General features: G+C 40.2%; 1 protein-coding gene across 26 annotated transcripts in view; it reads left to right on the top strand.

The window, feature by feature from the left end:
* The window catches only part of MBNL1 (muscleblind like splicing regulator 1), a 185,145-nt gene that overhangs the window by 39,143 nt on the left and 118,777 nt on the right, over positions 1-27,225 (top strand). For 11 of the 26 annotated variants that reach the window (XM_081008125.1, XM_081008122.1, XM_081008124.1 and 8 more), the window contains exon 2: positions 2,149-2,311. The exons of 2 other annotated variants lie outside the window; for them this stretch is intronic. In XM_081008125.1, coding sequence (XP_080864251.1) covers positions 2,149-2,311 — 163 coding nt within the window. Of the gene's footprint in view, positions 1-863; positions 1,051-1,080; positions 1,182-1,212; positions 2,312-3,500; positions 3,520-27,225 lie in introns of those variants that run through there. 13 more of the 26 variants (XM_081008139.1, XM_081008126.1, XM_081008133.1 and 10 more) reach the window with 5 other exon arrangements.

Raw genomic sequence — 27,225 nt, 5'->3', positions numbered from 1 at the left:
AGTATCCTGACTAGTAATAGTGCAAAGCAAACTCCTTTCTTAAAGAAGCCATTTTAAGACGTGAGCCCCTGGGGAGCTGAGTTCTGGTGTGAACACGAGCCTCAGAAAACCGTAGGCCGTTTGTTGACGCTATCGCTTTAAGTGTCGACCCGAAGTGTATTGTGTTGCTTTAAACCAGATTGCCTGCTTAATATTTAAAGGTGACGGTTATGGAATCACTTTATCCCCTCCGAGATTGGCTTTGGAGGCGGCTGGGCAGGCTGAAGATACCCACCGCTCCTACCTACTAGGCTTGTGCCTCGGGAAGGTATTTTTGATCCTTCCTAACCTGCCTGGGATCTACTGGCAGGCTATGTGCTGACTGAACAGAATAGTTTTCTCCTGCACTTTAAAAAGAAAGAGAGAGAGAGAGAGAGAGAGAGAAAGTCGAGCTGCTTTCTGTAGAGGAGGCAGGGCTTATGGTTTAGAAGGAAGTGAACTGGATAGGTCAGGAGACTGTACCATTTGTGAACACCCCTTTCCCTTTTATATTCATCTGTCAGATACAGTAGGCGTGCTCTGGGCTTGCTGGGCTTCGATGCAAAGCGGGGAGAAAAGCAGCCTAAATGTGACCTGCAGTTGGGAAGCTTGCTGCTTTTCCTGCTTTCCTTTTTATCCACCCCCCCTTGCTCTGCAGCCCACCCCCTTTCCTCTGCCTGGACGCTGCAAGCACTTGGTGCTGGAGTTGGAAGCTGTTTGGGAAAAAAACCCAGATAACATGGTTTATTCCACTCGCTGCATGTTGGGTAAATTTCAAAACCCACATGGTCGTCCTCTTGCAGTGGAATAAAGTCGCATCTGATGGACGTCTTCTCTGCTTATAGCATAGCAATGAACGTCTGACAGGCGCGACCTTTCATAAGACAGCCCACACGACTGGCTTTCTGCCCAGAATATTGCTGCAACACTGTCTGTGATTGGTTATCTCCCTATCATCATGCCTTGCTTCAGAAGGGGAGAACGGCCCCCTTTTTAATAAGCCCACGATGGCCGGCTGCAATATGCTGCACTGTAAGTATTTTTTGTTTTGTTTTGAGACCGAGAAGGGGGGGTGGGAAATCATGCTGTGTAGAGAGTAGTAAGGCGGAGAGGAGCACATGGCGACGTGATTATGCTGTGAGACATCAGTGAAGTGCTGCTTGGTAAATTTTAACGTATTTGTTTTTTCTACAGGTTGGTACTAAGAAGTGCCTTTCCTGACGTCTCTGCTGCTTGGAACCGCTTCTAGAGCAGACTCTGCTTTTTGCCTTGCTTGCTGCCAGCTAGACTGCGACGACAGCTCATCCACTCTCCACCTCTAGCCCAGCCACCCCTCCCCTCATTTCTACTTATAATCAAGAGAAAGAGAGAGAGAAAAAAGCTCTAAGCATCAGGCGTTGCCCTAGGCTGCTTTAGTTATTCTTTTAGAAATAATAAGCATAACGACAACAACAAAAAGTTTGCTGGAAAAGTGAGATAATCTTCTGCCAGAAAGGGAAAAAAAAAAAAAATCAAAGAGAGAAGGAGCAAAATAAACCGTTCCTTGATTTATCTCTTTAAACTGCTGCATCTGTCTGTGCCAAACTAATCGATACCAATTGCGCCACACCAAAAAAATTGAATAAATCGAAATCTCAATAATAAAATTAATAATAACAATTGCAGATTCAGCCGTGTGGAGATTCCCCTTTCAGGCAACTTTTTCCTGAGAGCAGCTTGGAAATTCTCTGCTGAAGGGTCTCCCACGTTCTGCTGCTTGCATTTTGGCCTCCCAATTTGGCACTCAAGAATGATTTACTGAGAGCACAAGGCTCATTCCAGGCCACACTTTTAAATGCTCATTTTTCTGACGACCTTAAGTTCCAAAACCACCCCCCTCTTCTGATTGACAGTTTTGCGCTGTGACTTTCTAGTGGGAAATCTATTCCTTGCTGTTGCGACAACACAACTTTACATCTTTTAACGTTGGGCTTTGGGGCTTTGGGGGAAGCATTTTGGAGGTGGCATTTTTCATCGTTTCCAGTCTTATCAGTTTGGCCTCTTCTCTCTCTCCTTTTGTTTTTTTTTTTAATTTGTTTGTTTCATTGACAATTTTAACTACCTGTAAAAAAATCTAAACATGGCTGTAAGTGTCACACCAATCCGGGACACAAAATGGCTAACACTGGAAGTGTGTCGTGAGTTCCAAAGAGGGACTTGCTCACGTCCAGATACGGAATGTAAATTTGCACATCCATCGAAAAGCTGCCAAGTTGAAAATGGACGAGTAATCGCCTGCTTTGATTCATTGAAAGTGAGTAAATATTATCATTCTTTTCAAAGCTAAGACAGAAATAATGACTGAAACAGTTGTAATCACTGAAGCAATTGAGTTTTAAAAGATGCTATTTTTTAATCTTATTAATGAGGTTGTGGTTTTAATAATTATGCTTTAAGGCAGGGAGAGAGTGTGGGGTTTTTCAGAAGGGCTAGGCTCTGTTTTCTTGCAGTTTATTATAGTTCCTTCATCCTTAGAATTACAGTGTATCTTTAAGTTGGAATGTTAAGAAGTACCATTTGTGCACCTCAGACGAGTGTTAGTCCATAGTACTGCAAAAAGCAAATACAATTCACGTTTAGACTGAAAGATGGACTCAGGTCTGAACTGTTAAAGGCTGGGATTATCCACTCTGAAAGCTCTTACTGCAATAAATTTGTTAGTCATTAGGACATGAAAGGGTTCTGCTTTTTTTCTTTTGTAGAAAAAATTCAACGGATAATTCTCTGTGTGTGCTTAAAGTGAAAAAAATTAGAGTCCTCAAACTAAAGGCCATGTCTTCTGAACAATTGCCTGGTGCTGAGAGCATACCTAGATAGTTGTTGTGTGTAGTCAGCAGTCACAAAGTCTGAGAATTTCCTTCGTTAACATTGCACTAAAAATCTTAATTAAAAGATCACTTGTATAAGTCTCAGCTTATGAAAGGATCGCCTGTTTAAATATTGGATTTGAAAACCATGTTTCTGCACTTATGAAAGAGAACTATAGCTAATGCTCTATGGATATATTACTGCTTCAGGAAAATGGATGATGTCTAGAATTGCTGTTTTCAAATATGTTCCTGCTTTCATCAGTCAGGCTTGAGACTTATCTTCTGCCCTAGTTTACCATGCTTGAAATCCCAGACTTGTTTATTTGGGAGACAGGTTGTAGCTAAGTGGTGGAGCATCTGCTTTGCATGCAGAAGGTTTCAAGTTCACCCCCTGGCATCTGTATGGCTGGAATTGTTCCTTGTCTGAAACCCTGTAGCATCTCTGCCATTCAGCGTTGGAAATACTGAGCTAGGTATACCAGTGGTCTGGCATAAGGCATATGTTCCTTTGAGCATACAGATTAGGGCTTCAGTCTAGCATGCACTTACCTGGGAGCAATCCCCATTGAACATGGTGGAATTTACTTCCAAGTAAAAATGCATAGGCTTACGCTCAATGCACCTTGACCTCAACATGCCACAGTCCATGCAGGTAAAGGGCTTGAATTTCAAATTGCTTAGTCTGATTGACTTAAATGGAACTGAACTGATTTAAATGCAAGTATTTAGGCTTCATTTAGGGTTCTGAATCTGGTTGAGAGCCAGGATGGCTTTTGCATGTTATAGAACAGTGAGAAATCGATACGTGGTTGAGTCATGCACACACACACACACACACACACACACACACACACACTTTTCCTGCCTCTGGTGTAATGTCAATCAATCAATAGACTTTATTTACGTAGCCGACAGGCCATAGCATCTGGTGTAATGTCTAAAGAAGTGATGCCTGTAATTGATGAACCTACGGCTTGACAAAGTGGAAGTTGAAGGAGAAATGTATGTTTGCTTGTTTTAAAAATGAAATAGGGTTGCCATTCCAGCCAAATATTTGGACTTGGAATTAGGCTGCAAAGGGGCAAATGTTCAGCTCTGCCTCGTTTATGACTGGACTTGTTCATACTGACTGGACAGCAGTCGCCGGAACTGTGAGAAAAGTAAATTCTCTGCTCTGTGTTTGCTTTGGCGGCTGAAGGCACGTTGTGGGTTGTGACTTGCCATTTGGCCATATCACACTCAAGGTCAGCTTAGATTTTCTTGCTGTAGAATAACGTTGTAATACCACTTGTCAGTCACATAGGCCATGTTGGAGTGACGATCTTCTGCCTGCCTGCTTATCTATCTCTTTTTTTCTGTTTTTGGATGCTCCATAGCTAGCGCACAAATTTCTGTTGGCCCCGGGAGCCTTGGTTGCCAAAGCTAGTGAGCCAAGGATTTGTCGTTTTGTTCTGCTGCTTGGCAACCATAGCCATTCATACTTATTTATTTATTTATTTATTTAAAATAAATTCATATATCTTTATTAAAAAGTTAGCTCATGACAGTTCAGACTTCATGGGGATCAGGTCGTCTGTAGCCTCTGGACATATTATAGCCTGTGCGTCTTCAGGTTGCCAACAAATTACTGAAGCAAGGTAATAACTCAACTCACTTCATGGCAGGAGAGATCACAAATGACCAGTGCACCATGTAAGTACAGCCACAAGAGGGTTTGGTTTAAGACAGATGATTAAGGGAGATGATTGCATAATTCCAGGCAATATCTGCTTCAGGTGTCAATTATCACGGTCAAACTTTGTGAAGAGCAGCGATGTGCACAGGCCCATCAGATTTGCTGCATACCATAGCCATTCTTAAGGATTAGGAAAGCTCTCCATTAAGCGTTGCTGCTAGGTAACTTCCATTCATTTGATTACGGGGACCATCGTGCAAGCTGTTGTTGCAGTGACTGAGGGATGCAGCACAAAGGGCAGATGAAAGACACTCAATACTACACCTTAGCCATAGGCCATGGGTAAGGAGTGTCAGTCCCCGCGACCAGATGTGGCCCTCCAAGCTTCTCTATCTGGGTCTTGGTGACTCTGCCATCCCACCTCTCCCCTCTCAAGTGATTTGTTTTCTCATATTTGTATCTCACTTCTCATCCGTTACGGAGCCCAAGGCGAAACGTGTGGTTTCTGGGGTGTCTTCCATTCATTCGGTGTTCCGGAATGGGGAAAGGCTGTAGCTCAATGGTAGAGCACGTACTTTTCTTGCAGAAGGTCCCTGGCATCTCCAGTTAGAGCTGGGAGAGACTCCTGCCTGAAACGTTGGAGAGTTGCTGGAAGTTAGTGTAGCCAGTACTGAGCTAGATGGAGCATTGCTCCGACTCTATATAAGGAAACTTCCTTTGCCCCAGGCTCAGGCGTTCTTAGCACCAGCAAGGTAAGTGCCTTCGGACCATACTCTCAGCCATTTAAAAACGTGGATTTTCAATACAAAATGAAACAGAGCAACAGACTATATAGGGAAGGGATGAGATCAGTGTTAGAAACTCAGATATATAAGCCAGGCTCCGAATGGCTTCTTAAACCAATGCTACAGTCACCAAAACGAAATGTCTAGTTGTCATTTTTGGGCAAGACAGTGCTAAATATGGACTGACTGTGATTGAATATCAGTTAAACATCTGGCTAGTTCAGATAACAGCATCTCTTCTCCCCTGTTGAGCCTGAAGGGGACTTCAGTCTTCTGTGGCAAGGATGGGTGATGTCTCGATGCCTAAGCATGGAAACTTTTAAACTGGTGTGGGGAAGACCTGACCCACCAGATGTTGAGGAACTGTAACTCACATCGGCGCCAGCGAGTATAATCGATGGCCAGGGATGGTGGAAACTGTAGCTCAGCAACATCTAGAGGGCCAGAGGTTCCTCACACCTGCTTTAAAATGTTGAATAGGACACAAAGTGAAAATTTTGTTGGGCCACAAATGGTGTGCAGCTGCAGTCAAACTATAATTAAATATTTTATGTCCCTTGATCATGAAATTTTGCTTTTTATGGAACTATTCACAAGGCTGGTTTAACTGCTTATGGGAGTTGTCTGCTCATGGGAACAAGTGTTCTGTTGTGAGGAGGAATTGCAAAGGAGACATCAGCTTGACTGGTTGTCAAGCTCCCACCATGCATGGAAGTTGATGCGCTATCTTGCTCAAGGCTTCACAACCACTCTAGAACTAGCACCCAGTAAGCAATGATAGAGTTGCCATGCCCAGAATGCAGAGTCTGGTGAAATATGAAAATCCACGCACACAACAATATAGTGTGTCTTTATTTTGATTTTGATTGACCATGCAAAATTTTGTTTTTTCAGTGTTTTGCAAGCCGCCTCCTAAGACGTTTTCCTAAAAGATGTGTTGCAAATGTAATAAATGGAATCATAGAATTGTAGAGTTGGAAGGGACCCTGAGGATCATCGAGTCCAACCCCCTGCAATGCAGGAATATGCAGCTGTCCCACACAGGGATCGAACCTGCAACCTTGGCGTTATCAACGCCAAGCTCTAAGCAACTGTGCTATAATACAGAAAAGCTGTGAATCCAACAGATGTGTTTGTGCATCGTTACTCTTACATAAATAAGATTACCATTTAACCTAGACCAGCATATTCTGGCATAAATTGGTAATAAACACAGACCCTTGGAGATTACTCATTATTTGGAAGACTCAAAATCCTGAAGACAGATGCAGTCCCCAGATACTTCCCATTTTAACACCATAGCAAATTACTTTCACTCATTTGCTTAGTTAGTGCATCACATGTATGACTCCCTACTGGCATGCGCGCGCGCGCGCGCGCGCACACACACACACACACATATATATATCCAGGACGGGGAATGTAAAGCTTGGCAAGTGTGCTAACACATATGTTAATTAAGCCTGAGTATACTTTCAAACGATGGAACTGAATCAGAAGATTTCTTTCAAGCACATTACAAACCAGAGTTTTCACCTTAATGCAGGATATTTTGAAATGTTAAATCGTAAGAATTGTCTCTTGCGGTTGATCCATGCGGCTATCAATCTCAGGTCAATGGATTAAATCGTAGAGCCCTTCATCTCCTCCCTGTGGCCAGAGTCCCATCATTTATGAAGAAAGCTCCAGAGCTCAGTGGTTGGGCCCTTGCTGTATATATAGAAGGTCCTAAGTTCAGATCATGGCATCTGGCCAATACCTTAGTGACCAGCAAAATACGTCGGCATCACTGGACTAGAGGAAGCAGTGGTTATCTGATACCGATAACCTCAGCACACTCATATAACTTACATGACTCCATAATAGTTTAGCAGACCAGGTTTTCCACCAAATGGAACAAGGTAGTAGTGGGGTAACCTGTACCAAGTTATGTGTCTTCATATGCATATTGATTATTTATAGTGATGTGTGATTTATGAAAAAATGAAAGGTAATCAGCAAATAAAACAAATTTAATAAAATCCTAATAAACCACAACAAAAACTAGTTCAACAGATGGCAATGTAAAGTCTACTGTTGTTCTGGAAAGGATGGCAGTGGAGAGGCTAAATTGACCTCTCTTGGAAGAACGTTTGAGCATCGAAGCTGCCAGCAAGAAGGCTCTGTTCCTTGTAGAGGCTTAACCTAGCCTCTCCATAAGAGAGGATCTGGAGCAGGATACTCTCAAAAGATGTGTGTAATAGGAGAAGATGTTGCCTGAGATTAATCAGGACCTAAGCTGTTTAGGACTGTAAAGGTCAGGACTTACACTTCAAGTTGGGCTTAGAAACGAATTGGCAGCCGATGCAGCTGTCTCAAAATAGGTGAAATATGAGAGATCCTATCCGTTTCTGTCAGCAGGCAGGCTGCCATATTCTGAAATTTCTGAACTGTTTTCAAAGGTAGCCCCATGTAGAGGGTATCACAGTAGTCTAATCTGGACATTGCTAAAGCATGAATGGCATTGGCTGAAACATTGCTAGCATGCACCTTGAGATGTCTGACATATGGGAGTTGAAAGCAGGCAATGCCAAGCTTTTAATAAGTAAACATTTTAATATTTTACAGTCTATTCTTTGTCCTGCCTCAGAATCTTTCTGAACCCCTTTATAGGCCAGGATTGTTACTGAATTTCTGCCCTACTCCCAGCAGGAAAATAAATACTCCTGCACCCCCTGTTTGTAATTAGCTTTAATGTAAGTAAAGATTACCGTTGTTATTTATTATGCAGGCTTTCGGGCAATTAAAGGGAAAAAACGAGGTTGTATTCTGAGGTCAGTCTGGTCTTTTCTGCCTCATGGCAAAAAAATAATAATACAGACTTAAACTGTTGAAAATGAACAGCAAGTAAAACGTTTCTGTAAAAATAAGATGTATATAGCAAAATAAGCTATACGTTGTATATCATGAACTAAAATGTTTGGTGATGATTACATTTATGTGAGGTATATTTTCTGTACAAACACCTCAGTAGGAAAAACAGTTACAAAACTGTTAATCTAAACAGTTATAAAAACATTTAACCACCTCTAAAATGCATATGAAAATAATAGTAAATTAGTTCTAAGGGCTAGCAGCCTTTCATATTGGAAAGGACATTGAAGGTTTGAGCGTGCCTATGTTATGAGGGTGTTAATGGGGGGAAAACCAGTTATTACTCAGAGAGTGTGTATATATGTGACTTGTTTAGGTTAAAAAAATAAACATTTAGCAAACTCTCTGGTCTGATAAAAGGTGATCAAGGTAAGGTAGAATATTTGTAGTTCTTGTCTAGCAGCTGCATTTGAGTGCATGATGGATATCGCCCAATATGCTTTTGCTATTTTTAGAATATTGTAGCAGGCAAAGCAAACACTTTCTGAGGAGTCCCTGTGAAATGGCAGAACCTTCAGCTGCGCTGTTTCAGTCTTTGGCTATTCTCCCAGGTACCACTGCATTTCATATTCTCTATGGACCAGGGGCATTTGGTTCAAAGATAAAAATGCAGTTTTTTAGATGGCCACCTACTGAAACATATATATATATATATATATATATATATATATATATATATGTATGTATACACACACACACACACACACACACGGTGAGTCTTTTAAAAGAGGACCCGTGGAACGTGTATACTCTGTATCCATGGGGCCTCTTTTAAAGGACTCACCCTGTATATAGTGTGTGTGTGAGAGAGAGGAGGGGGGAGAGAGGGAAATGAATAGAGGGTAGCTCTATATGGGGCTACCTTTGAAGGTAACCCGGAAACTACAACTAATCCAGAATGCGGCAGCTAGACTGGTGACTGGGAGCGGCCGCCGAGACCACATAACAGCGGTTTTGAAAGACCAACATTGGCTCCCAGTACGTTTCCAAGCACAGTTGAAAGTGTTGGTGCTGACCTTTAAAGCCCTAAACGGCCTCGGTCCAGTATACCTCAAGGAGCTGATGTCCAGCGCCAAGGGCCTTTGGGCAGTTCCCTCACTGGAAGAAGCCAAGTTGCAGGGAACCAGGCAGAGGGCCTTCTTGGTAGTGGCACCCGCCCTGTGGAACGCCCTCCCACCAGATGTCAAAGAGAACAACAACCAGACTTTTAGAAGACATCTGAAGGCAGCCCTGTTTAGGGAAGCTTTTAATGTTTGACGGACTATTGTATTTTAATATTTTGTTGGAAGCCGCTCAGAGTGGCTGGGGAAGCCCAGCCAGATGGGCGGGGTATAAATAAATTAGTATTATTATTATTGATAAAAAACAACAGGGAGGGAATCTATCTTGGTGGTAGAACAGATGTTTTGCATGTAGAACGTGCCAGGTTTGATCCTTGGGATCTCCACTTGGAAGGATCACATAAAGAAGATAGAAAAGACCTATGCCTGGGGCACTGCTAATTGGTTTAGTTTCTGTAGCTGAACTGGCTGATATGGCATAGTGCAGGGATAGCCAACGTCATGCTTGCAGGGACTGATGGGAATTGTAGTCTCAACAACATGTGGAGGGGCCCCATGTTGGTTACCCTCAGCGAAGTGGCTAAGGGACCGAGCTGTGGGGTAGAAAATTCCATCTAGCACAATAAGTTCCTGAGGTCAGCTTGTTTAATATTCGCATTCAGCCTCTCAGAGGAAGAAGATCCCTTTTAAAATATTGTTTCAAATTATGTAAGTTTTGTGGGATGAAAAGAAGCAACAAATTTGAACTATTTGATTTTGCCTAATTTCATGGTAGCGTAAGCTTTATTTGGTTGTCGGTCAAGAAACAAATTGTGGAAGCGTGATTTTGTTTCCTTGAACTGCAGCAGGAATTGCCTCCCGTTAAAACTCAGCTTGTCTCAGCTTAAAACATTCGAAAACTTCATTCACTCTAATGTCTGCCTTGTTACTTCCCAGGGGACTAACTGCTGTTTTCTGTTCCGATGTGCAGGAACACTTTTACCTACGGACCTCAAATTATTTCTTGCTAGGACTAAACTGCTAAACCTTTGTTACCCATGCTTGAATTTTATTGAAGTCTGTGTGATTTTCACCACATGATAGCCATCATACTGTGTATGCAAAAGTTGAATTGAGAGCGGCGTCAGACAAATTTGAGAGTCATGTAGAAGCTACTTAAAAAGACTTAACTAGGTGGCACCATTTTGGTTGGCAGCTGACTAGCTTCCAGCATCTCAGATAAATTTGCTGTTATTATTCCACTTTAGGAATGGAATAGACTACATAACTGGGGCGTGGAGATATATATTTCCCTATTTGGTTAAAAGTGCAAGTAGCTTCCTGACCATCTGAACCCAGCTTTGCTCTTTAGCTTTACATTCATTTTTGCTTCTCCTAGACTCTACACAGAAAGGAATCAGAAGTGTATAACAATTGCACTGGGAGGCTCAAAAAGGTGTTTGTATGTGTACTATTATTATTACTTTTATTGTATATATCCTGCCCATTTGGTGGGGTTCCCCCAGCCTCTCTAGGTGGTTTCCATCACATATAAAAACATAATAAAATGTCAAACATAAAAAACTTCCTGATACATGGTTGCCTTCAGATGTCTTCTAAAAGCTGTGTAGTTCTTATCAGCAACAAGCTCTGAGCATTGTACATAAAATAAATTCTGTGGAGGAAAATGGATATCCATATTCTTTGTCCACTTTTTCTGTTCCTCCTTAGCATCTGCACTGCTCACACAAGGTAAACAGTTAAATCTTGTTGATGTCTACTGAGAAATAAGTGCCATTATTTTGAGTGCAGTTTGCTCCCAGGGAAGGGCATTTCGAATCAGAACTCATATCGCTTGTCCAAACAAGTGCATATGGCAGGAAGAGAGAGGTGGTTTTTTATGGGATATTGAGGTACGAGTGAGACACAAAAAGGCCTTTAGCCACTGGAAATCACTTCCATGTCTTTGCTGTGCCAACAACAAAGTTGGACACACTTTGTTGTGTCCAAACAAGTGCATATGGCAGGAAGACAGAGATGGGTTTTTATGGGATATTGAGGTACGAGTGAGACACAAAAAGGCCTTTAGCCACTGGAAATCACTTCCATGTCTTTGTTGTGCCTCAGAGAGGAGGCAGTGTGTTATAGCGGTTAAACTATTGTGCGGGGGAAATCCAGCCTCACACTTAGCTGTAAATCTTGCTGGGTGACCTTGGCCTAGTCGCAATTTCTCATCTTAACCTACCTTACAGGATAGAAGGGGAGCAAGACCTGTGTATGGCACCCCTAAGTCCTTGGAGGAAGGGCAGGGCGAACCTAAAATCATATAGGTTAGTTATCAGTTTCAGACAAAACAAAACAATGACTAATCTGGAATCTAAAGGACATGTTGGGTACTGTGCTGACAGCTAGATTCCATAATTTACAGCATGCACCAGCAGTCAGCATATTGGTGTCTCTGCCTCTTGTTTTTCTGTTTACATCTTGCAAGTCCTTTCTGCTTCACAAGTGCATTAAAGAGAGAAGATAAACACACTGTGACGGGTAATCAGCTGTGTATATAGAGCTTCCTCCACCCACTTCCTTCAAACTAAACATGGTCAGCTGAGTTTTTAAGCTGTTCCTTTATCTCTCCCCCCACCCCAAACCATGTCACACACTGCAGGCGTGAAATAAGCTTGTCGACTCTTAAGTTCTCAGTGTCCACATCATTACAAAAATACAAAGGCTGAGCTTATGCTAGCATACTTGCTGTCAAGTTTTAGGACTGAATTATTTTAAAGTGTGAACTTCCCCAGGGCGAAAAGCAAAGAGACAACTGAGAGCAAAAAAGACGGGGGGAAAGGGGGATATGGTATATCACTTATTGCAAATACACTTAAAATGGTAGGAACCTAAATAACAGAAATTCCAGCAAACAGCCGACACTCTTATTATTATTTTGCTGGATCTCAGATACAAATTGTGATGAAGAGAAGAGGAAAACGGGAACCAATACGTAGTTAACACAAGATGTTTGTGCAACATCAATTTTTGATGCTCTTTCACAGTGCATCTGTTTTCAAATAGGTCTTGTTTAGCATGACCTACAGGTGCGCCACACTGAGCAAATAAAGGGAAGGAAAATCTGATTAGCAGCACAGTCTTTAGTTGCGTTCAGTTAGAAGTTAAGTCCCATTGATTCCAGTAAGACACGCTTCTAAGCAACTCTCTTTAGGGTTGCAGTGTCAAGCCATCAAGCATAAGTGAGTCGTATTAACTTCTGTTTGCCCTGTGGGTTTAACAAGATGTCATGGCTGCTGCCAGCTTGCATCTCCTCCATGCATCGTATTGGTAACATCATGTCAAAGCCTGTTCCTTATCTTGCCCTGGCCAAGATTCCTACGACGCATGAATATTGTCGGTTCAGCATATGTCAAGTTCTGTATGGTGGATCTGTCCTTGAATACCATTCAGATATTGCAGCTGGTACAAAATGCAGTGGCTAGAGTGTTGTTGAACCTTTTTGCACAGAGCCATATTAGCCTGTCCTTATGACACCAAATACTGGCTGCCTGTTCATTACAGAGATTAATTCAGTGTGCTAGTTTTGATGTACAAAGCTCTGAACAGTTTGGGACCTGATTACCTGAAGGAATGCCTCTGCCTGTATTTCCCTGTCTGTATTTTAAGATCAGTTATGGAGTTTGTTTTGATGACACCATAATTGTGTCAAGTTATAGGACCTTTTTAGCATTGGCACCCCTGCTCTGGGATACAGTCACCTCCCCAATTGTCTGGTGGCAATGTTGTCCACCTTTTGGCCTTTTCTTCTTCCTGCATTTCAACATGATTATTTTTGACCTGTGTCGGGACAGATAGGAAAGACAAAGTAGCGTTCTGTAATTTTACTGTTTTCATAATGGCTTCCTCCCCCACCCTCCTCTCTCTCTCTCTCTCTCTCTCTCTCTCTCTCTCTCTCTGTGTGTGTGTGTGTGTGTGGTTGTTGTTGTTGTTGTTGTATTGCAATGAAATTGTTGCTATCAGCCCTGAGATCATCTGTGATGAAATACAAGATATAAATTTCATAAACAAAACAAAACAAAATTGGCCAGCAGAGTTGCACAAAGACTTGGCCAAGATGACCATTAAATGCTCATATTTTACAGGTAAACAGAGCTTGAGTCTTCACAGTTGGTAAAGTGTTAGGCATGGCTGATTATTATTATTTTGCCTTTGATTTTCCTTTGCAATCGTTAATCTACTGGGGGAGTCAGGAATCCTCACTAATCTTCTGCAACTCACCCAAATATCTACAGATATGTTTTAGTCTGCTGTCTGATCACCCCCATTGAAAGGTAAACAAGTGCTTCTTCAGCTTGGCATACTGTATGTGATACATGAGTCCTTAAATCAGCCAAAGAGCTTTAGAACAGCCGTTAATAGAGGTAATACCATACTCAAATGTTACTGCTTATGAGGGACATTTTATACGAACTCTTTATAGTAACTTACTGCCCTTCTAAGAGTTTGGTTCTGAATTTACTTAGCCCAAAATCATCAGCAGTTTGATTTTGCTGAAGGCCAGTGAGAGGTTTGGGTTTGCTCTTGTAATTTTGGTAGAAGGAGCCATCACTGGCAAGTAATTTTGCTGGAGTAAAACCTGTCAAATCGGAAGCGTATATTCATTTTGGGGAGGCAGAACAACATCCCAGTGTACTCTGTGGTGGCATTTGTGCTGAAATGGGAACTCCCAGTCCACCAGTAGCAAAGAGCAAAGTTGATATCTGTAACTTGACCCTATAGAAATAGATCTATTTTTAATTTGTGCTGAATCTCAAAGACACAACGCTTAAGCCAAATCAATTAGTCACGTAGGTGGACAAATGCCAGATATGGAGCGCAGTACCCCCCCCCCCTTGCCAGCTTTTAAATAATAATGAAAATGCTGTTTCCTTTAACGGAGGAATTTAAAATCTGCCAAAGGCTAATCACTGCGATAGAGTTGGATCTATCCCAGAATTAACCCACTTAAAAGTCTGCAAACACTTCTTTGGGGTGGGCAAGGCCCTGAAATTCCACATAGACTGCCTTCAAACAAACAAGTTTGGCAAAACAAAGCACTAAAGACAGTTCTTCAGTCAAATAATATGCTAGGTTAAAATATGTGTTTGAATCATGTGCTTGGGATTTTCTGCATGTTTCTCATTTTAAAAAAGCAGCAGTGTGGGGGCCTTGGTCTAGGTTTGGGGCAGAGGTAATAGGGATTCATCCCTGGCAGTGAATAAGTGCATCTGGCTGTTAACCAGAAGATTGGTGGTTCAAACGCACTCAGGGACAGCTGAGGGCAGGATTCCTGTATTGCAAGGGGGGGTTGACTCTCGGGGTCTCTTCCAACTCTACAGTTCTATGGGACTGTGCTTCTATCATTTCCAGGGGGGATAAAAATCAATTTTTAAAAATAAAAATGTAAAAAAATCAGATTTTTTTATTTAAATCAGATTTTTCAAAAATTTAAATCGGAATTTTATTTTTTATTTAAATCGGTTTTTTAAAATTTAAATTGGATTTCTAAAATAAAATGCTTTTGGAGGAGAAATCTTTCTAAAGATTTCTATTTAAGTTGCAAAGAAGTCCAAAGGCTATTCATCAGGAAATAAGGATTTGTTTTAAGTTTTAAGTGCTAAAACTCAGTCTAAGTTTGTTTGTTTGGTTTTTTTAAAAAAGTTTAACCACATCAGTTAACAAACATGGATACATAATGTTATTGTTTTAGTTAAATAAATTGTTTAAATTGTTATTAAGGAAATGATTGTTTTTCTCCTTCCAATAAAGTACAGCAGAAAAGTTGTCCAAATGCAAACAGTGAACTTACTAAACCACACAATAATTTCACAGTTATCTGTCTATGTATTTCTAATAGCATAACCAAATCAGTAATTTTTGATATAACTGTAAAAACTACTCTGAAAATTTATTATTCCAAAAATGAAACCTTTATCTGGTTGTAAATATTAAGATTATACCAGCAAGAATGAATCTATCTTTAAAAAAACGATTTAAATCAAGTCTTACTGACTCATGATTTAAATCGATTTGATTTAAATCAAATTCACTCTGTTCATTTCACCACTGAGCATTACCCCCGGCCCCTCAATCTTCAACTGCCCTATGCCCCCAGAAGCTGTTATTTTCTCCACACAACAGTTTTGGCGGCAGATAGCAGCTCAGCAGTTGTGTGTGTTTTTCCAGTGAGAAAGCAGCATGGGGGAAAGGATTAAGCCCCCCTCCTCAAGTCACCCACCCACCCACCCACATAAATACATGCTGTAGCCCTGATTCAAAGCAGCTACCATTTCATCTTTTTATACAGGGAATGTTGTGGAGTATTCCAGGCATGAAATAAAATGCGTGGATCACATTGCTACAACTTTTGAGTGATATCCTGCAGAAATCATACTCAGAATAGGCCAACCGGTATGAATAGACAAGTAACTTAAATAATGACAACTTTTAATTCCTTTGCTTTCACTCTTGAGTACGATTGATGCAAGTTTTCTCCCATCCGTTTTGTCTAGTGGAATATAACAAGCGCTCTGTGTGCAGGATTAAGTAACTTGTTTGTCAAATGCAGTGGTTAAAGGTATGGGATGCTTCTCGAGTTAACAGATATAGTATGAACCAGCTCAGGTAAATTAGAGATTTCTTTACCAGTTTGCTTATGCAAATATTGCTTCCTACGATATCAAGCAAATTTTCATTGAAACTGTTAGGTTAGTCTCCTGAGGTTTTTTGACACATGTTGAAATTATTTTCGAGAACAGAATAAGAATAGGCTCCGCTTTAGTTACTGTTTCCTTTAAATGGAAAAAGAGAGCACATATTGATACATTGTCCTTTTATTTAAATATTTGTTTTCTGCCAAGTGTGGCTTAAGCATAAGGATGCAAGCATCCCTTCTAACTCCATATTCTTGCTAAAATTGCTGTCCAATGAACTCGAATAAAGAAGGACGTGCTCATAACTTTCAAAAGAGATACTTAAAATGTAACAATTCCCCTGTGAATTAAAAACATTGTCTTTGTCTGATTGGACTGATTTGAACTCAAGAGAAATTCCATAAATCCATTTGCGAATCAGATGTACTTCTTAAATGGAGCTAGGGCAACAAAGTCTGTAACCTCACTTTGATGAAACTGAAACATACTTTATATTGTAAACCACCCTGTGATCTTCGAATGAAGAGTGGTATACAAATTTAATAATAATAAAAAATAAACCAATTTTAATACTGTTTTAATTAATTACTTGCTGTTTCAATTAATTTGTGTGTGCATATATACACACACTATTTCATTTTAAACAGTTTTCGTTTTGTAAACAACCGTGAGGTTTTTCTACCATCCATATTTTAACGTGAATTTCTTGTAATACACACTTTTTCTGTAAGCAGCTTTGCCTCATATGCACATACTTGCAAAATAATTTCCCCTAAAACAATTCTTTTTTGTATATTTTAAGGAATATATGCATTTAAATGCACACTCTACCCTAAATAGATGTATTTCCGTACGCATTCCTTGGCTGGAGGAGCGAGGATTTCAAAGGATGGCCTTGTTCCGGTTCATGTATTATTTCGGAAAGCGTGAGCAAGATAGATTTGCCTTTAAATGTGAACAGAATCAAACTTCTCCCCCATCGCTACTAATAGCTCATATGGCGTTCCCCAGCTGAGTGATAGATAAGAGCATAAGAAAAGCCCTGCTGGATCGTGGCAAAGGCCCATCTCGTTCTGCATCCTGTTCTCACAGTAGCCAAACAGATGCCTTTGTGAATTGATTAATAAGCTTTGGTGCCTTTCATCAGATCACTAGTGCTGGACTAATAATCATGCAGCTAGAATGAAACCTTATGGTAATTTGCAAGTAGCTTCTCTGTGTGAACTCTTTAAAGATGTTCAGCAGCACAGGATTTCTAAGGTTAAAATAATTGTAAAGAGTAAGGTTAAAATAATTGTAAAGAGTAAGGTTAAAATAATTGTAAAGAGAGAAACAGACACCTTTTGTTATTTTTGGAGGGTGGGTGTTATTAAATCCCCGACAATCTTTCAGATCAAATTGATCTATGATTCCATGATTGGGATCTAAGCATGCACGCTCTTACACCATTGCGCTATTCTGTTGCCGAAGGGTACACATTTTCATTAGAATTAGAACATGAATTTTGCAGTGACTTTTGCTGTGTGGACCCCTTCTTACCCAGACTAAGAATTGCTACATTCCATTTTCAGAGTTAATATTCCCGGCTGCGACGGTGAAGCTCCACTCACCACATTTGAGTCTGATCTGGATACCCCCCCCCAAAAAAACCCCTTCCCACCCCCTTTGTTTTCTTCAACTTTTTCTGAGCTGAGTTGGGAGCATCGTTACAGGAGCAGATTTCATTCCTTGAAATCTGGAAGCGCAGAATGTTGTGCAAGTCATCAAGGGACTCCACGGGAAATGTAAAAAAATATGATCGTTCAGCAGCAAAATTGTAGCAATAGCGAGTAGCCTAGTAACTGCACTTGGAATGTTATAAAAATGCAACGGTTCAGTGACAAAATAGATCCATTAATTGTTCCGAACTGAATGAATTTCAAATGCTGCATTAATTTATTTATTAGAAATAATAAAAGTTTGTAAACGCTGTGTTAGTATATGTATAGATATCCTGCTGCAAGAACGGCAAGTTTCTTTGACATATAGAAATTATTCCTATTCCAAGATCCCTTCTGTGTCACAGAGAGGTGCAAGAAGGGAGAAACGGCGCAGACACCACTGGATTATAAATGGAATGCTGTTGGATCAAACCAAACGTCTATCTAATTGAGCACCCTGTTTCTCACAGCGGGTAACCGTGAGGGCAAGGGCCCCTGAGGGCAAGGGCCTTCTCCTGCAGTTACTTCCCAGTGTCTGGTCCTCAGAAACATGCTATTCAATCTGGAGGTAGTATATAGCCATCATGACTAGCACTCATGTTAAGAGCATCTTCATGCGATCTTCAGGTGCCTCCATTTTCAGAAGTGAAGAAGATGGCTAAGTGAGGCAGGGTCTTTTCTGTAGCAGCACCCAGTTTTTGGAACTCTTTCCCTATTCTTTAGTGGAATATTTCTACTGAAAATGGAGCTTCCTGAAAGATTGGAGTCCTGACTTCGTGACTACTGTAAATCTCACTCAAAAATCCCTACAGGTTCTGAGATTTTCACCAGGCATTGACCACACAGACATAAGCATATTTGACAGTAATAAGGACTAGTAACATTTTTTAAAAAAAATGAGAATTGAAATTCATAGGATACTGTATTCTGTGGCTAATGCGTTTTGTTTTTCGTTTTTCTGTGCTTCCCTAGAATAATACTATTTGTACCACACTGGTTATATATAATAATCACAGAAGTTGTTTATCTTCCTTGTGACTGGATGTTAAGTACTTACATTTGAAAACATTAGCGGTTTTGTTACAAACAGCATTCCCTGCTGTTATAGATTGAACTTCCAAACAAAATGACACTGCAAAGCTGACATAGTTAAAAACTAGGAGAAAAATGAAAGCAGGAGGGTTTTTTTTTTTTTTTTTGGCAAGTAAATTTTTATTCAGAATTTGTACAAAAAAAAAAAGAAAAAGAAAAAAAGAACTAACAAATACAAAAATAAACATTTTAACATAAATTATTCATCCTATTTTCATACTCTACAAAAAGGAAACATACAATCATACAAAAAATAATAATATAACCATTAGGCTCTCCTTAGCCTTTGACTTCCCTTCACCCTTTTGGTAAGTATCAAATAAATCTCGGATTGCGTAATTAGTTTATTAAAGTTTATAGTTATTAGCTGATAAAGTTTTTCTAATACCGCCAGTTCCTCCTATATATCCGTTCCAATATAATTCCAAAATTTACTCCAATTTTTTTGAAATTTCTGGTCGTCTTGGTCTCGTATTCTGCCTGTTAATCTATCTAGCTCGGCATAGTTGATCATTTTGACCTGCCAGTCACTTATGTTAGGAATAGTTTCTATTTTCCAGTTTTGTGCCAGCATAATTCTTGCGGCTGTGGTGGCATAGAGAAATATTTTTTTATCTTCATTTTTTATTTCCTTACCCATTATTCCCAGCAAAAAGGCCTCAGGTCTCTTGGGAAAAGTATATTTAAAAACTTTTTTAAGTTCATTATAAATTGCTTCCCAAAAAACCTTCACCTTGTTGCATTGCCACCACATATGGTAGAGGTCTCCCTCCACTTCACCACATTTCCAGCATGTCTTATTTTCTGATCTATAGATTTTAGCCAATTTTGCCGGCGTAAGATACCATCTATAGAGCATTTTCCAAACATTTTCTCTCAAACTCGTACAGGCCGTAAATTTAATATCTCTATTCCACAATTTCAACCACTTTTCAAACTCGATGTTATAACCGAAGTCAATTGCCCATTTAATCATTGCCTCTTTGACTTCCTCGTCTTTTGTATGCCATTCCAGTAATATGTCGTATAATTTAGACAATGTTTTGTTTTTGCCTTCTATTATTTCTATATTGAATTTTGATTTCTTGTCCTCAAAGCCCATTTTTCTTTTATCTTGTTTTAACATATCATTCACCTGATGATATTGTAGCCAACCGGTGAATTGATCCTTTATTTCCTCATACGGTTTAAGTTTAAGCCCTTGTTCTGATTTTCTTACCAAATCTTCGTAGGTGGCTGTCTTCCCTTCCATGTTGTTTTTTTTTATTGTTAAGACCTCTACTGGTGAAATCCACCATGGTGTTTTTCTTTCGAGAAGGTTCTTATTTCTTTCCCAGACCTGATATATTGGTCCCCTGAAAATATGGTTTAAGAAAGCCCTATGGACTTTCACCTTCTCGTACCAGAGATATGCGTGCCACCCATACCGATTATTGAAACCTTCTAAATCTAGTAGGTCTCTGTTCTCCAATTTTATCCAATCTTTTAGCCACAGTAGGCACGCTGCTTCATAATATAGGCTCAGATCTGGGAGAGCAAAACCTCCTCTTTCCTTTTTATCAGTTAGTATTTTCAGTTTAATCCTTGGTCTTTTCCCCTGCCAGATGAATTTCATCAGGGTTCTCTGCCATTCTTTACATTGTTTTAAACCTTTAATAACTGGAAGAGTTTGAAATAAAAACAACATCCTCGGCAAAACGTTCATTTTAACCACTGCTATCTTCCCTAAAAAGGAAAATTTCATCCTCCCCCATATTTCCAGATCTTTCTTTATTTTTTTCCATGTAACTTCGTAATTATCTTTATATAGGTTTATGTTTTTTGCCGTGATCCACACTCCCAAATATTTCACTTTTTTCACCACCATGATTTCCACTTTTTGTTCTAGATCTTTCGTTTCTTCCTTAGTTAGATTTTTAACCAGCATTTTAGTTTTATTCTTGTTTACCTTAAAACCTGCCACCTCTCCAAATTCCTCAATTTTTTGTAATGCTTCTTTTACACTATCTTGTGGATCTTCCAAAGTCAGAACAATATCGTCGGCAAAGGCTTTAATTTTGAATTCCTTCTTTCCTACTCTAATTCCTTTCACTTCTGTTGCTTCCCTCAGTCTCTTATTAAGTACTTCCAAAATTACAATAAATAATAAGGGGGACAGGGGGCAACCTTGTCTGGTCCCTTTATAAATGTTAAAATATTCTGTTGTATTATTATTTATCACCAGCTTTGGAAAGCAGGAGGGTTTTTAAAGACTGAGGGATGGGTAAGACAAATGGTTCTGCCTTGAAGATATTAAGATGACTTGTAATGAAGGAACAGCTGAAGGGCGCAGTGACAAAACAGGGAGACTGGAGCTAAGAGCATACATTTTTCTGGCATATATTTGTGTTCCAAGTCAAGGGGATTGTGACTCCTTAAAGTTCCCCTTTAAATACAAAAACTGATTCGAAAAATACAGCATGTTGTTTTTCAGATATTCTGATTTATTTGCTTTTTCCAAAAAAGTTGAATTGGGCATTTAGTTTTATATTCCAGACTAGAATTTTTTAGATGTTATTTCCCAAGCCCTTAATGTTATCATCCTCTGAAGCCAAATTGGTCACACTCCTAGTCAGATTAATTCTGTTAAATGCGAAGTGGTCAGAGATCTCGGAGTGATGCAGACTCTGTTGTAACGCTTCATCTACTTGCCATGTGCAAAACTAATCCGTTCCAGACATGTTTTTAAAAGATAAGTCTACGGTTGTATTCAGTCCGGTGAGAGCCACTCATAATGCCATGGCAAGATTGTAATCCTTTGGTGGCTTGTCAGGGCTGACAGCTCTATTAATTTAGGACCCACGTTGCAGATCGGTTGTTAAAAAGGAAATGGTTATAAGTAATTAAGCCACTTGTGCTGAGTGGGTTTCATAGGGCAGGTACCAAGATAATTTTATCTAGCTTTCTAGGTCATAGAGTTACTCAAATGAGGACTCTGACAATTAGAGAAGATGAAAGTGCGAGTGAAAGAGAGGAGATCAGATTTTCACATTCCTTAAACCTATATTCCTGCATAAACCAATGTTTCAGGGACTGAAGGCCAGATCGGATGTGGTACCAATATAATCTTATATACTTTTCTGTGCCACAGTTACTAAAATGAGGACTCTTAAAAACTGGAGAAAGATGAGAGAAGAAATATGATTTTTATATCCCTTAATCCTATTTTCCTGAATAAATCAGTGTTTCACCATTTGCACCCTTTCATATATGAATCAGGTTTTGTGTGTGTCTGTGTATGGGGGAGTCATCTATTTTTATATTTATTTTTTTAAATGACCACAAAAATGGCTAGCTCAGGTGAGGGGAGCTTAACTTTGTTCCCTTCCCCTTGTTAATTTCCTCTGCTGCTATCATTGTCAGCCCTTTTCCTTGAGTGGTTTCAGATTTTGGAAGTATTAGACTCCCTTCGATCACCCATCATTTTATATGTGAATGGGGCAGGCATATTTTATGTAGTTATTGGTACAATTATTTGTCACCTTTCCTCCACAGAGCTCAAGGTGACCTACGTGGTTCTCCTCATGCCCTCACAACAATCTTGAGAGGTATGTTGGGCTGAGAGACAAGGACTGGGCCCAAGGTTGTTGTTGTTGTTGTTTAGTCATTTAGTCGTGTCCGTTTAGTTTGTGACCCCGTGGACCAGAGCACACCAGGCCCTCCTGTCTTTCACTGCCTCCCGCAGTTTGATCAAACTCATGCTGGTAGCTTCGAGAACACTGTCCAACCATCTCGTGCTCTGTCGTCCCCTTCTCATTGTGCCCTCCACCTTTCCCAACATCAGGGTCTTTTCCAGGGAATCTTCTCTTCTCATGAGGTGGCCAAAGTATTGGAGCCTCAGCTTTATGATCTGTCCTTCTAGTGAGCACTCAGGGCAGATTTCCTTCAGAATGGATAGGTTTGATCTTCTTGCAGTCCATGGGACTCTCAAGAGTCTCCTCCAGCACCATAATTCAAAAGCATCAATTCTTTGGCGATCAGCCTTCTTTATGGTCCAGCTCTCCGCCCAAGGTTATCCTGTGAGTTCCATGGCTGAGTAGGGATTTGAACCAGGGTCTCCCATGCCCTTGTCCTGTACTCTAACCTCTACCCCACAATGCATAAGCAAACGTGGGTACAGCTGTCATGGTAGGTTTGGCCCCTTTTTTTGCAGAAGAAAATCAGAACTACATTGCAATCTTATGCAGGTTTACTTAGAAACAAGTCCCACTGAGTTCAGTGAGACTGATGCCCAAATAAGTGCCCATAGGCAGTCGTAATATTGCATGAATTTATCTATGCATTTGTTGTCTTTTGCAACTGGTGATAATGATGATAATAATAATAAAACTATGTAATTACACTAGATAGAAGATCTGAGAGAGGAAAAACAGCTGGGGAAGATGGTTTAATCCAACCCAAACCTGGTGCAAAATATAGAGGAAACAGCAAGTAATTCAGGACATGCATTTTTGTTCCACTCCTTTGCGGGGGAAACTGCACATAAGCTTAAAGATGTCTCTTTAGAGCAAATGTAGACTCTTAAATTTCCTTTAGGGAGGACATTCTCTCCCCACGAGGGAGTTCAGTGCTCTCCACTATCACTTGGTGGCTGGATTTAAATCAAGGTAGGTTCAAGGCTACCTACACTCTGTAATGTCATGTTTCCCCCATTAAGTCCTCTTTTATGCTCTCTGATTTACAATCAGAAGAGGTACAACAATAAACGCTTACTTGGGTTCAGGGTCAGACTATGGCTGTCTTTGTGGAGAAAGCAGACTTGCAAATAATATTAGCTCAATAGCCTTTTAACCCATGCAGTTCTGAAATGAGATGGGAGAGGTGTTTTCTGTTTTTGTTTCTTTTTCTTTTTTGCTATTTCCGTGGCTTGGTAGCACAGCTTTGAGAAACAGAAACGGCAAGATAAGCTTAAAATAGAAGTTACTGCCAAATCCATCCTGTCAAGCCACCTGGCATGACTGTAGAGAGGAGCACAATGGCAAACGCTCCAGTGGTACTTAAATTCGAACATTGGGTGTTGGTTTTTTTTTAAAAAAATTGCTCTAAAAATATTCACTGACCACATAGACAGACATCTGGCTGTCAGGAGCCATGTCAGTACTGCTGCTCTTTATAACTGATATCTGGAATGGAGAACCTATTATTATTATTATTATTATTATTATTATTATTACTAACTAACTAACTAACTAACTAACTAACTAACTGTATTTATAGTCCACCTTTCTCCCAAACTGGGATTCAAGGCAACTTACAGCATTTATAAACATCCTTATAAACTATGATGTAATAAAAACTAGGTAAGAATGATAGTTAAAATACATTACTGTAAAACATTTTTAAAGCCAGCATTAAAGTACAGTTTGCCCTGACAGCAGCCCAGTTTTGACTATTATCTGCACCTTAGTTTTCAGAGGATAAAAAGAGGGAGGCAGCCTAACCTCTCTTGGTAGGGAATTCAGCAATACGGAAGCAGCCACAGAAAAGTTTCTTTCTCTCTCGTGTCACCAGCAGCTGTGCCTCTGTTGTCGATGAGCCCAAGAGAATGTGTTCACCCAAGGATCTTAACACCCAGGCAGGTTTGCATAGGGAAATACCATCTTTCAGGTAACCTGGGCCCAAGCCACACATGACTACAAACTGTGGCCTTCAGGTGAGCCAGCATGCCAATGTTCAGAGATGATGGTATGTATAGTCTAGAATATCTGCTGGACTAGAGGTTCCCCATCCCTCCTTCATATAGTTGAATCTCATACTTACCTACTTACCTTCCAGTAGCCCCACATATTTCTGAGTAGACATCTGTATAGGATTGCGTTGTTAATTCACACCTGTTTCCTTGATGTATTCCGAGGTTATTCCCAGTTGATAGTAGGAGTGGGACTGTGATTGTGATTTCACCCAGCCATGCTGTAAATCAATGGGGGATGTTGGTTAGAGCTTGGTGCAGGTTGAATTTGATAGTTCTCAGGCTCCCTTTCAACTCTACAATTCCTGGCATATCTAGGTTGGTCTGGGAGATATTCTTGTTGGAAAGCAGTTGCCAGTTAGTGTGGACAATACTAAGGTAGATGGACCAATGGTCTGACACATTATAAGGCAGTTTTCTACAGTCCTGTGAGCTTCTCTATACATCTGAAGCCTTTATGGTTCTAATATTTATAAAATTTGATTAATGTGTATGTAACTGGAGATATACTGTCTCCCACTGCTAAGAACCGTTCCTTTTACTAATGTTCATGATAACCCAGATCTGTTTGCAGGGAAAGGCATGACTAGCGGAATGGGAACTCTGTCAGGCCTCACATTACTGGAGCATCACTTGAGAAAATATTCTTAGTACAAAAGGGAAACTAAACAGAACGAATCAAATGTAACCTTCGCCAGCCCTCCATGGCGAAGTGTACCCAGGCTAAAAATGAAATTAGCAAAAGCGAAACCCAATTTCCATTTCAAGCAAATTTGCAAAAGTAGAACTGAAAGCTCCACTTGCAAGACCACACAAACTGACAAAAAGCCCAACTGACCCCCTGACAGAAGGGGAAATCCGTCAGATTTTGACGTTGTGCAAGTCTTAAGAATTGGCAGTGACGTGCTTGATTGAGAAATGCATGTTGCTCCTTGTTTTGTGTTTTCTGGAGAGGGCAAAATGAAAATTGTGTCTGATTTGGAGCCAGGCGCATTCTGTGAAGACGTGAGCCAACACAAAGTTAGAGCAGGAGCCTATTGTGTCTTCTTTGGCCACCAAGGCAACTGAGGAACTGCTTGTTGTTTAAGCTGCATGATAACATTCTTGCTCCTTGCATCAGTCCCTGCTGACTATACATTTCCCCTGTTTTCTGCACTCAGTCCTGGCATCTTACTATGGAGGGAAGCTACCTGTCCCATCCTGTCTGATTAAAGTAGTTCCAGTCATTTCAACCTGAGCAGCCAGAGTTCCTCCATATTCCATCTGTCCCATTGAATATGGCAGCTCTGTGAACATATACCGTACCTTGGTTTCATGGATCTGCTTCTTCCATTCAGTATCTTTGGATGGAAGGGAGCTGAACAAAGTGCATTTGGAAGGAAGGAAGCACAATATAAATTGGGCATTTAGTTTTATATTCCCCAAATGCACAGTTTCTGTGGATATCTCCGAAGTGTCTTGCATTTAGGAATAAATGGGAATAAATCATGCACATCAGAATGAACATCCAGTCCTGCATGTTGGGTATAACTTTCAGTGAGATGCACATTCAAATGCAGATTCAAGCCTTTGCTTTCAATGGAATGCAGATTTGGGTGTTCATCCCTATTCTTAACCCCTCGTGCATCCAATCACCAATAAATTTTCCCCCACACCCAAGAAACAGACCAAAAGCGGGTTTGGGAGAATCATCTATCTACTCCAGCAAAACTACAATACCTACAATACCCCAGAGTGGCTGGGGAAGCTCAACCAGATGGGCAGAGTATAAATAATAAATTATTATTATATTACTTTAGAAATTCCAGACTACCATGGTATACCTAGTCTAGGCCAGTTGTATTCCCTATTAAGTTGGCCTCTGTTCAGCTTGAGAGAGAGGCTATTTTTCCCCCTGCCTTCTCCACATTTCCTCTTCTAAATTCATTTTATCTTCTGTGTGGAGATTTCCTTATAGTTACAAGTTTGGAAAACCATGCAAGAGCTGTTGCAGGGGTTTTTTTTTTTTTGATATTGCACTTAATGTCCTGTCCTTTTAGTACCTTTTAATGCTGAATTGCAGGTTCAGTGAGAAATTAGGCTTGTGAAGATGTTTGCCTGAAAGTGCAGTGATTGATATTTACAAGGAATGCAGTGCTGGGTAGCTGCATAAGCTTTTCAAAATAAGCTACATTCTAACAGGAAAACATAGGTTATGAGGTTTTACTGAATTTAATACAGTAGTAACACTTAAGTTAACTTTAAATAACCAAACTTCTTGCTGAATTAAGTTTTTTTTTTTAAAAAAAGATCACCAACTCTGACAAACCATACCAAAATCTGCAGCAACAGAACTAAAAAAATAACTAAATAAATAAAACATGCAAGTACATCAGAGAGAGAGAGGAATCCACGAAAGAAGCAATGCGACTGTTAGATGTAAAGGAAAAAAAGAAACACTGTGAATAAAGCGAATGAATTTTACCCTGTAGTAGTGTATCGATATTCTCCACTTTCAAGAGCTACCCTCTCCGCTTCCCATACTGAGCTCACATGAGACTTTGGGAAGAACATTTGACAGCAACCACAAAGTGTGATTTCACTTCTGTTTGAATGATTTGCAGCAGCCTCCACTGCAGAAGGTGTTGGAAGGAATATTCACACTTGGAGCAATTTTTATTTTTATGGCAGCATTTCTCAAGGATGGAGAAATGAAAGAGGGAGGGGAGGGGGAAATACAAAGAAAGT

The sequence above is a fragment of the Podarcis pityusensis genome, assembly GCF_964106645.2.
Source record: "Podarcis pityusensis genome assembly, chromosome: 5".
Lineage (NCBI taxonomy): Eukaryota > Metazoa > Chordata > Lepidosauria > Squamata > Lacertidae > Podarcis > Podarcis pityusensis.
This window is presented reverse-complemented; position numbering and strand designations above follow the sequence as displayed.